This window comes from Manis pentadactyla, chromosome 3, assembly GCF_030020395.1.
Source record: "Manis pentadactyla isolate mManPen7 chromosome 3, mManPen7.hap1, whole genome shotgun sequence".
NCBI classification, from domain to species: domain Eukaryota; kingdom Metazoa; phylum Chordata; class Mammalia; order Pholidota; family Manidae; genus Manis; species Manis pentadactyla.
This window is the reverse complement of record NC_080021.1, coordinates 186,639,804-186,654,163: the sequence shown is the minus strand read 5'-3', so window position 1 is coordinate 186,654,163 and position 14,360 is coordinate 186,639,804. Positions and strand designations below refer to the sequence as shown.

The following is a 14,360-nucleotide window of genomic DNA, read 5'->3' as shown; positions in this document are numbered from 1 at the left end:
TTGACCCATTTATCATTATAAATTGACCTTCTTTGTCTTTTCTAACAGTCTTTGACCTGAAGTCTATTTTGCTTGGTATTAGTGTAGCCACCCCTGCTCCCTTTCAGTCACTTTTTGCATGGAGTATCTTTTTCCATCCTTTAATTTTGAAACTATGCATATCCTTAGATTTAAAGTAGTATGTTGTAGACATCATATAGTTGGATACTGTTTTTCTTTTAATCCATTCAGCTAAATTGTGTCTTTTGATTAGGGAGTTTAATCCATTTACATTTCATGTAACTGCTGATTGGGAAGGACTGCCTATTGGCACTTTAAAATTGTTTTCTGTATGACTTACAGCCTTTGTTTGTTCAAAGAAGAGTCTTTTGATGGAGCTCCTCTTTCTAACTGAATAACTTTATATCCTGTACCAGAATGGAATAAAACTGAGTAGGCCTGCCCTTTTTTCTTTAATACAGAATCTAAAACTTTGCTGAAAAACTCTAAGGGCTCATAAAGACAACATATGTTTGATGGGTTTGTTTTTTTCTTTTTATACAGTATTATACTGGTTTCAAGTACACAATATAGTGATTCAAGTTATCTACATTATTAAATATTTACCCCAACTAGTATAGTTACTATCTGTCAACATAGAAAGATGTTCCTATGTTCTCTATGCTGTACTTTCATCCCCATGACTAATTTATATTATGATTGTGATTTTGTGCATCCTTATCCTCTTCATCTGTTTCACCCACCTACCTCTCCCGGTATTTTAACTCTTCATACCCTTCATCTATTTCGACCCCTCCCCCATAGTAACCATCAGTCACTTCTCAGTATTGTAATTTTGTTCATCTTATTTTTTTATTTTTTTCTTTCACTTAGCATAATACCTTCTAGGTCCATTCACACTGTTGTAAATGGCAGGATTTCTTTCTTTTTTATGGCTGAATAATATCCCATTGTGTGTTTATACCACATCTTCTTTATCTGTTTATCTGTTGATGGACACTTAGGTTGCTTCCATGTCTTGGTTATTGTAAATAATATAGCAGTAAACACAGAAGGTCATATATCTTTTCAAATCAGAGATTTTGAATTTACATTCTCACTAACCAAAAGGAGGGCTCCCTTTTCTCCACATCCTTGCCAATACTTGTTATTTCTTGTTTTTTGGATAAAGGCCATTTTGACTGGTGTGAGGTGATCATCTCACTGTGGTTTTGATTTACATTTCCCTGATGAATAGTGATGTAGAACATTTTTTCATGTACCTATTGGACTTCTGTACGTCTTCTTTGGAAAAGTCTATTCACATTCTCTGCCCATTTTTTAATTGGATTATTTGGGATTTTTTGTTGAATCGTATGAGTTCTTTCTACATTTTGGATTTTAACCCCTTTTCTGATTATTGATGGTTATTCTTTATTAGAATTTAAATTTAAATATTTTTTTAAATTGTGGAATGAGAAACTTCATCTTTTGTCAATGAGACAAGTGGGGAAAATCTAGGAGTTTAAGAGAAAATTGGGGACTCGTAAGTCAGTCTATGCTTATTTATTTGTAAGTCTGAGATGAAAGGTGGTCTTGAATGATGAGTAGAGAAAAGACCAGGTTATTGGAGGTTTTACCCCTACCCACTCTAGTTGCCACTTTGGTACCTTGAGAAGGACTTGTCTTTGGTGGGTGCTCACTAGTGGTTCCTGAAATCAGAGGCACAATTCAGTCATCAGTTTTTATCTAGAACTTGGAACCTGTCTCCACTTGTGATAATGCTGTTTTTGGTTATAAAGATGATTTGGTGTTAATAGAATACTCCTGTGCTCATTTTATGAGACGCTTAATACTCAGTATAAAAGTTAGCTAGCTGATTTTCTTCTGTCCATCCTTCCTTCATTCTTTTCTTCTTCAATCCCTAAATCTATACCAGCATTCTGTACTGTAATATCTCTATAGCATTTGTACCTATAGAAACAGTTCTTATGCCTGATTTAAATCAGCATTTTATGGATTTAGGTTGTAAACATCTGGCACTCTCTGAAGTCAGCCCGCTGGCAGAGTCGACAAAGAGAAGAGGGAACATCTTCCCCTGAGAATTAAAAATGTAAATTATTCTGTTATGGTGAATTTATCCTTAGGGACTTTTCCTAAGAGTCTCTTACTTCTTAATTCACTGGTTCTCAAATTGTAGCTGCTATGGTGTAGTCTTTTCCTACATACATATATAAAACAATATTATACACAGCAGGAATAGTAGTATAACTTGGGGTTCCCGGACCTGATTCTAGTGTGTATAAGTATGGAGGGGTGTCTTCCCACACATAACACCAAGCAATTCTTGAACACCCAGCATGTGTTGGAGACTCAACTCAATTCTAATGCTATCTGCCCAGAGACAGCACCAGATTCCCCAGGTTAAGGGCCCTGTCCTACAAGACTGCCCTCCACCCCCAACTCCAGACACCTGTCACAACCCCAAGCAATTGACCTGTGCTTCTGACCTACCAGCTACTGGTTGGAGGTTCAAACAACCTCCCCCTTGGGTTCAGTTAATTTGCTAGAGTTTTTGGGGGAGGCGTTGTATATTTTCCTCGGTTCTTGTCCCCGCCACAACAAAGAATTGAAGGGCAGAGGCACAGTAGTGAAGCAGAGTAAAAGTTTTATTTAAAATTATTTGAAGAGATAAGAAGTCCAGGTCCCCTCAAGGAGGAGAGGTGCCCTGAAAGGTTGGAGAGAGAAAGTTTAAGGTTAAAAGGTTGGGGGAAAAGTTGAAGTTACACACTTAGAAAGTGCAAGCAACCCCAGAGGAGGGCACTGAAAGGTTGGGGGTTCCCCCTTGTAAGGATTTTTCAGGAATGTGACAAAGGGCTAGGGGTGTGGACTTTTTATGTGGTCTCAATCCTGCAGGTAATTCTGTAAAATTAGCTTAATACAAGAAATTTACTGCTCTGGTTCCCTCCCAGGATAGCAGCTTCCTTATGTGGGAGCTTATCAGTCAAGACTGCTCTTCCTCCAAGGTGGACTGAGTTATTGTCTGTTTGCTAAAGAGTATGTTAAGAACCTTACTTCTTAACTTCTTTGGTTTTTTAAAATGCAATTTTAGCTTTAAGATGGAATCTTCCTGTCTTTATTATGCCGTTTATAGCTGGGCCTTTTAGCAGGCTAGAGTAAATCTTAAAATGGCATGATCTAATTGACACAATGAAGACATGGGCTGTGCTCAGATACTTTTCCTTTCTAGGGAATATACAAACATTCAAGGCCAATTTACTCCTGACCTTTTGAGCTTTAACTCATTAACTCTTGAGTCTTTTCTGGCTTTCTAGTTTTAACTGGTTAACTCTGATTCCTTTCTAGTGGGCTTAACTGACCTTATCCTCTTTCCACCCAGCTCATATCTGTTTTCCTGCCTAACAGAGCTGCTCACAGAACTCAGGAAAACACTTCATTTACCTGCTTAATAAAAGATACCATAAAGGATACAAATTAACAGCCACACGAAGAGATACATAGGGCAAGGTCCCAAAGAAAGGAGTTTCTGTCCTGGTGGAGCTTGGGGCCTATAAGTCCAGGGAGAGGAAATCCTGGAGCAAAATACCTCTAAAACCAAAATCAGTCAAAGGGAGAGATAAAGTTTAAAATCTGTTTATTGCTTACAAACTGCAGTCCAGGCCCTTCTCTCCTGCTCCAGCAGAAGCAAAACTGGCCCTTCCCCTCTCCTCTCAGGTACAGATAAGCCCTCCTGTCACCCAGGTTATTACCCATTGATAGGGAAATGAACTTCTCTCCACCCCTAAGGAATGATGCAAATGCACTAAAACCATACTTCTTTCCACCTCTGAACACCTTTTAATATGCAGATGTACTAAAGCCAAGCGAGATATTCTGGAAATATTACAATTTTACCCACAGGCCACACCTCGAGAAATCTCACCTTACAATTTACTCGTTCCCCCTCTTCCAACCTAACTAATGACATACAATAGCAACAGCAATAAAATCATAATAATCCTCAAGCCAGAGGATTCAGCCTATGCAGAGATTAAGTAAATGTACTTTACAGCACAATCTCTCACTAAGCACAAAATATGTTTCTACACTTGTTTACTAATTTCTAACAACTATGCTAGATTACTCACAAAACTTTTACCAAATATTAGACAAAGTAAGGCCTCTCTTTAAGCATTTTTTTCTTGACAACAGCAACACAATCATGATAATTCTCAAGCCAAAGGATTCAGCTAGGTTCAAAGTCCCATGCAGATTAAGTCCAAAGCTCATCCATTCAATAGGCAGGCAGTAGCTGATCATCATACGACAGCTGCAGCCAGGGGGCACATCCAGGACACAAGGACTGTAGAAGCAAATAACCATGATTGTGGGGGGCCACTTGGCTGTTATTTCAGGAATACACAGGAGGCCAGCTTCCAGGCCTTTTTCCCCAAGGTGCCAGAAGGGCCAGCCATCACCAGTCCATGTGTCAAAATGTCTAGGGCCATGTCCATTTTTTTCCTAATTGCTGCACCCATCCTTGCGACACATGTTCAGTAAAGTGGGTACCTTGATCACTTTCAGTCACTGGCGACCAGCCATAGGCTGCAAAGAGATGCTATCTAGGCCCCTCTTGGTGGTTTGCTGATCTGCACAACGTGCAGGGCAATCCTTCCGGGCTCAGCTGACTTCTTCAAAGGTCATTGGCAAGCCCCACTGATGGGCTACAGCCCACATTGTCTTTTGCCCCAGGTGCAACAAATGTTGATGTAGCCATTGGGCCACATCAGAGGCAGGCTTTCCTTCTAGCCAGTGCACCTGGGCCAATGTGTCTGCATCATTCCCTGGGGATGCCAAATACAAATGGCCAGTCACATGATATACAGTAGGTGTCTGTGTCACACCACTCTGTGGCCTTTGGGTCCAGTCTCTTACCCACTCCAAGATGGGATAGGTGGTTATTACCTTGGTCAGAGCTTTTCTGGCAGTGGGCTACATAGCCAGCAAGGCGTGGTACACAGCAACCAGTTGCTTCTCTATCAAGATGTACCAGACCTCTGCTCCTTTCCATAGTTGTGACCAGGCTCCAAGTGTCAGCAGAAGCAGCAGTGGTGGCAGAAGCAGTAACCTTAGGCTCAGGCCACGGGCCAGGGTCAGTGCGGCCAGCAGCAGTGGTGGCACCTCCACGACCACGCAAGTGTAGGCACATGTCCCTCGGCATGAGCGCCACTTCTCCCCATCATTTCAGGTTCAGAGGAATCCTGCCAACTATGCCAGATGTAAGTCCGGGGAGAGGAAATCCTGGGGCAAAATACCTCTAAAACCTAAATCAGTCAAAGGGAGAGATAAAGTTTAAAATCTGTTTATTGCTTACAAACTGCAGTCTGGGCCCTTCTCTCCAGCTCCAGCAGAAGCAAAACCAGCCCTCCTCCTCACCTCTCAGGTACAGATAAGCCCTCCTGTCACCCTGGTAATTACCCATTGATGGGAAATGAACTTCTCTCCACCCCTAAGGAATGATGCAAATGCACTAAAGCCGTACTTCTAATTCCACCTCTGAACACCTATTGATATGCAGATGTACTAAAGCCAGGCAAGATATTCTGGAAATACTACAATTTTACCCATAGGGCCTGGCTTGGTGGCACCTGAAGGTGTACTGGTTCCCCAAGCGTAGAAGCTCTGTCTAACTCAGAAGCAGGATCCTACAGAGCAGAGTGATAAGCTTTTCTCAGGGGTTTTTGTGAAGGCTTCATTGCATAGTTATAATTGACTTAAGTTACAAGCCATTGGCCGATTCAGCCCCAACCCCCGCCCTTGGATGGGGTCCAAAAGTCTCTTATTAATATGACAAAACACCCATTTCACCTTTAAGACTCTGCAGTATTTTCAGAACTGTGGATGAAGACCAAATACACCTGGGAAATACGTATTTGGTCATCTGAATGACCAAATAAATATGTTTCTTATGACTCATTATATCACAGTAGCCCCAGACCAGCAGCAGCCAAGCATCACCAGGGATCATGTTAAAAATGCAAATTCTTGGACCCTAATCCAAAATTTCTGAATTGGCGACTGGAGAATGGGCTCAGCAATCTGGTGTTTCTGACACATGAAAAAGATTGAGAGCCATGGGCCTAGGTAATGGGGGTATCCCTCCAGGTTCTGCTTTGCATTTACTTCCATCAGGAGTCTTTGTGGTTAACATGGTTTCTGGACCAGTTTTTATATAAGTTTCTAAGCTTAGAAGTTTATAGACCTCTGTGGGTAATGAAAACTTTGAACCCTAAACTTGGTGTGAGGCAAGAACCTATGGTTTGAATTCTCAGGGAAGAAATTCTTAAAATTACCAGTCCAGACAGAGTAGATATATTTCCTTGTTGATTCTCTATGCCAGTAGGCTTTTTCTAGTCTTCTTTTTTTTCTATTGAAACTTAGTACTTTGAAAATTTTGGCTTTATGCAGGAATCTCAGTGATAAGGCTGTATCTTTGATGTCCCCCTAACTGGGGACATCAAAAAAAAACAGACCTAGTTTTCAGTCTTACCCTTTATTTCTGGTCCGTTGTATAATTTTCTATTCTTAATTCAGCAGTACATTTAAAAAGTAATTTCATTACATTTAAGCCATTATTTTTAGATGTTTATATTAGGATTTTCACATTTAGTCCATTATTTTGTCACGTTAGTCTTTATAGTTAACTTTTCTATATCAGTAATTTTTCAGTCATTGTCCTAAATTGATTATAATGATTGAAAACCAGTAAACATTCTTTGTAATCTTAGGAATACCTGTCTAGTCATTGCAGAACTCAGCGTGTTTGGCCTGTGGAGGAGGAGATATAATCTTCTGACTGCCTGTTCCATCCAAGAATGCTTTAGGTGACAAAATGATTGGAAGGTGTTTTTATCTTTGTTTTTCCTAGACCTCTGATTGCCTTTTTATTTCTTAAGACAAAAGAGCCTTGCGCTTAAATTTTATTAAGAACTTTGAAGTTCTCAGTCGTACTATTTTCTGATCCACATTATTGAGGGCATCTTTCTCAGACTTCTCTTGACTTGTTCTCATTTGGAGTGATTTTCAGACCTGAGATTTTTTTTCATCATCCTGAGACTTCTTTTCATTGCACTTTTCGGTTACTTCTGTTTATTGGATCCTGTGTTTTTATAATGTCCTGAAGTAAAAACACACACGTTTGTACACATATAAAACCAAGTAAAATTTTCTGAAAAGGGTATGTGAGAAGTGACTTTGAATCTTTATACAGTCTGGGAAGATCTTTTGTTTTTGCCCCCAAATAGTTGTTTGGAGCGTAAGATTCTAAGTTCAGTGTCACTTTCCTTCAGAGCCCTTTTAATATCTTTCTTTTTTTGTGTGAGAAGTCTAATGCTAATCTAATTCTCTTCAGGAAACTGAGGGTATTCTTGCAGTTCCTTAGAATACTAAAACTGAGGAAGAATAAAAGTAAAACAACTTTTTAGTATTTCTCTGTCTCTAAGTATCCGTTGTGGTTTTCTGTTACTTTGAGTATAAAAGTAAGACTTATTACTGTAGTACTAGTTAATAGTTCACTTCCCTTCACTTACAATTCCTTGTCTCCTCTTTTTCACTAATGTGAAATCAAAGCACAATGAACTTTTCCAGTACCTTTCCTTATCTCTACTCTTAAAATAGTTATAAAATAACAGTGTTAACATCATTAAAAATAAGTAAAAGTTGGTAGCCTAAGTGCTTTTTTAGGTCTTGTTTTGTGGATCTGTAGCATTCTCCTCCGTTTTGGGGAGTGAATTCTTAGAATTAAAAGTTCCTTATCTTGGCTTGCTTAACTAAGCTTTGCATGTGAAAGCTAATGATCATGATTGGTTACTAGCATTTGGTACTTTAAAAAAAGTCAATGTTAGTTAAATCTATTTTAGCAACTATGCAGACAGCTAGTTTCTAGTGCTTATATAGGTCCTGTATGAGTTTGTTAGGCCTTGATTGTTTTGCCTTTTTGTTTCTAAATTTCAATGTTTTTTTCTTAATTCTGGAATTATCAGAGGTTTTCTTATTAAAATCAAGGAGAGGAGTTGAAAACAAGTAGTACCTTTAAAAACACCATTAATTCTGGAAGAAAATAAGGTTAGTGTGGTGAAGAGTTACAAAAGCATTTCTGTATGGTTTTGAAAGCTATGTTTTATTTTAATTATAATGAAAAATTTGAATTATATTATTCTCAACTATAGAAGGAAAATGACATTGTTTTTGGAATACCTCTGCTATATAATTGGAATGATCAAAGTGAACATTTAGTAATTTGTTTCATTTGTGTCGGTTTAATTAGTTAATTATGCTTACCTCTTAAAACTTAATGTATGTAGTCCCATATATCCTTTTGCTGATATTTTTTGTGCTGGTAGCAGGTTCTAGTTATTTTGCCATCAGAAGTGTTCTAATTCCCAAATAATTAGAATTTGCAAGAGTAGATTGGAGGTAGGAGAGATTCTCTTAGAAAACACAGATATTCAGTTAATTTGACAGTTTTGGTGAGACTAGGTTGGAAAATTAAGTTGTGGAGATGGGGAAATCATAGTGTTACTGATTTAATTAAGAGATCCATTCAAACTTTACAGCTAATAAGCGGTGCCATGACCCTTGAGACTGTGCCTCAGCATGTAACAGGTATAGGTTTTGAATTATCCAGCACTCTCCTTGTTTACCTGAAACTTTGTGTCTTTCCAAAAATGCTGTAACATTATAGTTGAGAACTGATGATCTTGATCAGTTGACTGTTTCATATAAATGTCAAACATTTTATCCTCACAACCCTTATTAAAGAAAATTAATGTAATGGCCTTAAAGAACAAGAATAAAGAGGCAGAAGAGTGTGATTTAGAAGTCAAGGGCCTACTTAAGTTATACTCCCTCCTAAATTAATCTCAGCTGAGATTTGATGTCTAAAAAAGTAACTGTTAACTGATGAACAGCCATAGTGGAATTTCTTAACTGGATTGGGCTTTTAAGGAAATGGTCAGCTACCATAGAATTGCTTATATTGCCTTACTGTGTACCTTATATGTTGTTGCCTAATGAATTTTACAGTGATTTTTAAGAAATAGATACCACTTTCTTTGATACAAATTACTGTGCACCTCCTTTTTCCTTCCCCTTTCCCCATGTTTTTCTTTAAAGGTATTTTATTTGGGTTGATAGCATATTTTCCCCTCCTTTACACTTTAAGGTATATATTTAAACACCTGTGCATATACAGTAAAGCAAAAATCCTTAAAAGACCTTAATCAGTTGATTGATTTTGTTACATTGGCAGAGTGAAGATAGTCCAAGTCCCAAGAGACAGCGCCTTTCTAATTCAGTCTTTGATTATACATCAGCATCACCAGCTCCTTCACCACCAATGCGACCATGGGAGATGACATCAAATAGGCAGCCCCCTTCAGTGCGACCAAGCCAACATCACTTCTCAGGGGAACGATGCAACACACCTGCACGCAACAGAAGAAGGTTAGTTGGTTATGATTTATTTCTTAAATTTTCTTACATTGGTAGATTTGTGAGGCATTTTAAACATTAGAAGAAAGCGTTTTTCTGTAGGCATCTTATAAACACACCAGCACAACGTACTTATACACTCACACATGAAAAACATTACAAATTGTTTAGATTCCCACACTCGATCATGAATTCATTTAGCTTGTGGTCGACAGATGGAAGAAATTGAAAGAGGCTAAAGTGATTTACCTAAACTCAATCCATGCCATGATATATGAATTCAACTATCTTAATAGTTTAAAACTTTTTTGTGGGATAGCCTGCAATACTGATTATGGGAAAATGTGTTTTATAGTTCACAACTAAGGAAGAATGGAGATCCTACAATTGAGCTACCTCTTCTCCACCCCATTCTCTAGGGCAACTAGGAATTTAATTAGGTTTCTTATAAAACTGTGCCACCTGTGGTTTGAAGGAGTGACTGAGGTTTAATTCAGCTCTCAGTCCTCTCTTCCCATGGGACTTGACCCCTTCCTTTCCTTCCCAGGGACATTTCTTCTGAGCATCTTCCTCTTTAATTGTTGCCTGAGGTCATACATTCTTCCAGGGAGATGGTGTGTCCCAGGGGTAAGACAACTGTTTGCATGTTCAGGATATTGATAATCGAGTTAGGAATGTGTTATGAGCTGAATGTTTCTATCTCCTCAAAATTCGTATGTTGAAGCCCTAACCCCCAATGTGGCTATATTTGAAGGTGGTGCCTCTCAGAAAGTAATTAAGACTGAATGAAGTCATAAGGGTGAGCCTCTTAATCCAGTAGGATTAGTGTCCTTATAAGAAGTGATACCTGAGAGCTCACCCTCTTTGGCATATTGGGACACAAGGGAGAAGATGACCATCTGAGTGGTCAGCTAATGGCTGTATATTCAGAAAAAAACATGTAAAACAAATGTACACTTAAGGACAGCAACGCATAGGTCACCTCAACACCGTGGTAAAAATAGAACACTAATTCCTCAAAAGCCCCTCCCCACAACCTTCCATCCTAGAGGATAAACCCTATCTAAAAATTTCTCATTTGACTTTTTAATACCTATGAATGTATTCTAAAACAATATGGTTTTTAGTTTTTGCCTATTTCATTTAAATGTATTCTTCTTTGTGTAGTGGTAATTCTATTATTTTTACTATGAGGTCATCTTCATTATATTAATATACCATAATTAATGCATCCGTCTGCTGTTGAGTAATGACTATGCCCAGTTTCTTGCTATTACAAAGAGTGCTATTAGAAACCTGTATGTACACATTTGGTATACATGTAGGAACATTTCACCAGGATATAAACCTAGGAGTACAATTACTAATTCATACGAAATGCTCTGGACCAGAAAGGGAGTGTCAGAAATGTGTTTCCAGATGGTACTATTAACTAGCTATAGGTTCTTGAAGAGAAGCATCATGCTCTAAGTTCATGGAAACATAAAAGAGGGATAGGGAGCACTTAACTTAGAAAACTAGCGACAGGTTTATTTGGCTCAGCAGTGTGTTATTCCTCACTCCATTCTCACTTTAATACTTTATTTTGGTTAACAATAAGCCAGATTTCCTCCCAGAAGCAGGCTGTGCGAGCAGATGCAATATTCAACAACAGTCTAGCATAATTTCAAATACTGAGATGAGCACACAACCAGGAAATTACCAAACATTTAAGGAAAACCAGAAAAGTGAAAGAATGGCACTAAACTCAAACAACATGAATAAAGTTAATAGAACAACAAAACAGAATTTTAGAGTAAATATAACATGTGAAAGATGCAAGAGTATATTATATCCATAAAAATCAACTAGAAATAAAATCTCAGTAAATGGGCAAAAAAATGTGTCTTAGTTTTCTGGAAGTTCAAGTAGAGGAATTTTCCCAGAACATAGTGTATAAAAGCAAAATGAAAAGTGTGGGAAAGAAAATTTAAATAGAGACAGCCATCAGTTCTAAATATGTCTAGTAATATTTTCAAACAGAGACATTAAAAGGGAAACTTTTTAAAAGAAATAATACAAAATTGTTTTCCAAAGTTAAAGAAAGACTGAGCATTGTGCAAGATCTTTGTGAGATTTCAGAACATATACCAAGGATAAATAAAAATCCACAAACATCCAAAGACAGAAAACTTTTTAGTTCTACCAGCTTATTTATCCTTTAAGTATAAAGCCAAAATACAAAAGCATTTCAAACATAGAAAAGACAAAGTTAAGCAATAAGATATCCTCCTTGAAAGAGAATTATTAAAAACCATGTTCTGTCCAGGAAGAAGAAGAATAAATGCAAGTAGGAGGATTCAAAACTGCTACTTCGCAAAGGAAACAAAAAGGACACGCCTTTATCCAAATAAAGGTCTATTATTTTAAAAAAGAGAAAGAAATATGTGGAATATCTGAACATGACGTGGGGATAACAGAGAAAAATGAAAGTGTATTAAGTTTCATTACCCCTGCATCCCCCAACCAGGACTGCTGAGTAAATCTAGATGTTTTTAGAAAAATGAAAGTATCTTTTTTTTACCTTTAAAAATTTAAAGGTAATCACTAGAAGAATAGAGCTAGAATATAGAACTTCCACACAATGAACAGATAGTAGAGAGAGAGCTCAATCCAACAAAAGGCAGGTAAATGCAGCCCAGAGGGAAAAGCTTTGTGCTATTTACAAGTAATACACCTAAAACTAAATAACAAAAAATACATATATATATATATCACTGGTATATAGTCAACTAAAAGAAATACTTGTTTTTTTTATCTGTTTTCTTATTTCTAGATTTTCCAATAATTCTTATCCTAAATGTTGTACAACAAAGGCATACATAACAGATTTAATGTGAAGGGACAATATATTAAGATAAGGGCTAAAATCATAAAGGGACTTATATGTCAGGAAAAGACTTGAATCATAATTTTTGTTTAGTTTGAGAGCTACTGAAATCATTTTTGAGTAGGGAAGTGAGCAAGTGGTAACAACAGAATAAAACATATTAAAAGGGGTCCTTAAAGTTTATGGACAGTTTGAATATTTTTTTGGGAAATGAGTGATCTAAGAATATATGTTCTATTTTGATTTTAAGGTGCACATTTTTTCACATCTTAACATCTAATAAAGAATTTAAAGTTGATGGTATATCATAGTTTAATTGGCAACTTTTTTCTTCTTTTTAGTGATACTTAAAACAGCCCTTTAAAATATTTCTACAGATAACAAAAATATGTGCATATACATAAGTTAGTATGCATAACTTTTCTTGTTCTGTTCTCTCCTAGAGGGACTAGAAACAGTAGTTCTGTGTAGTAGTGAGTTCACCTACCTTCTAAATACCATTCTGCAGTTAAAGGACCCATGGCTCTTTGGAGACCTGGTTAATTCCAGAAGTGGTGTAGGGAAAATACAAGATGAGCCTAGGTGTATTGTGCCAGCTGTTAAGGAAGTGCTCAAAAAGATATGGACATAGTGGGAGGGCATAGGAGTCAAACTGAACATGCTGCAGTTGGACAAAGTTGAAATAATTTTAATAAGACAAAATGAAAGTGTGGATTACAACCCAAAGAATAAAATAAGCCCATACAGATTATAAATAACTGAGTAAACAAATGGGAGAGAAACAACATCTCTTCCTTATAGAATTCTGATTAATACACATAGAAGAAATGAGGGGAATAGAAAATCACCATTAGAATACCATAGTAGTGATTGCTGAAGATACATTCATACATGTAAAATTACTGGCATAACTTCAAGCAGAAGAATATTTGCATGGTTTCAAAGTATCTCTTCTCAGGTATTTGGTAGTTAAGAGGGGATAATGGTGCTTTTGTAATAGAGGGCCTTGGCAGACAGCAGTTTAGCCAAGTGATCAATGACACATACATATGCACCAGTGATGGAGCCTGTTGGTAATGATGCACTGAAAAGGTCCTATCACCTCTGTGATACACCCTTCCCTGTAATGCATAACATTACAGATCATGAGAAAACATCAGACAAACCCAGGGTAAGGGACATTGTGCAGAGTAAATGTCTAAGTGGTATCAAGGTCATGAAATACAAGGAAAGACTAAGGAGCTTTCACAGATTGGAGAAGATTTAAGGAGACAACAACTGTATGCAATAATGTGATCCTGTATTAGATTCTAAGACAGTGACGGAACATTGGTAGGAAAACTGGTGAAGTCTGAATGTGTTCTGTTGTTTAATTAATAGTACGATACCAAGGTTTTTTCTTAATTTTGATAATTTGCTATGCTTGGGGAAGATACTAGCATGGAGGAAAAAGCTGGGTAAGGGGTATGCAAAAAGTATACCCAAATTATTTCAAATTAAAATATTAAAAAAATAAGTTCTAAGGTGGGTGGCATCTTAAATTCAATACAAAACACAGTATGTAGATTTTGAAGCAAAAATGTAAAATGAGATACACTAAAAATAAAGATAGAGGAAGCAATTAATGGAGCAAAAACTGGGGGATGGTATCAAGAGCAGTATTGAGGAGTTGATGTTGCCAGAGGGGGTTGTCCCTTGTTCTCTTTAATACAGGGCAGTTGGGAGTGAGAAGCAGTAGACTGAGAGGTGCAGAGTGGGATGATTGAAAGGTGAACTGACCTCAGTAAAGATTGCTGAGGCAGCTGTGTTCGCCTGTGTCTAGAAGGGGCTGTTTAGCCTCTTTTGCCCAATATGAAGTACCTTTTAATGAGGCCTGCTGCTTTTTCAGATTGCATCAGTACTGAACCATCGTAAAAATCAGTGGATGGGAATTGTGGAATTGTAGGGAAGTAGAAAATGGTATTCTACTCAAAATATCAACTTTAAAATTAGTGTTAAACTATGTAGATGATTAGTGCCT

At 37.4% G+C, this 14,360-nt stretch overlaps 1 protein-coding gene across 11 annotated transcripts in view; it reads left to right on the top strand.

Annotated features, from left to right (window-relative positions):
• Positions 1–14,360, top strand: part of RNF38 (ring finger protein 38) — a 143,086-nt gene that overhangs the window by 103,589 nt on the left and 25,137 nt on the right. For 10 of the 11 annotated variants that reach the window (XM_036888343.2, XM_036888344.2, XM_036888342.2 and 7 more), the window contains one exon: positions 9,290–9,483. In XM_036888343.2, the coding sequence (XP_036744238.1) occupies positions 9,290–9,483 (194 nt within the window). The remainder of the gene's footprint in view (positions 1–9,289; positions 9,484–14,360) is intronic. The other variant, XM_057498847.1, reaches the window with a different exon arrangement.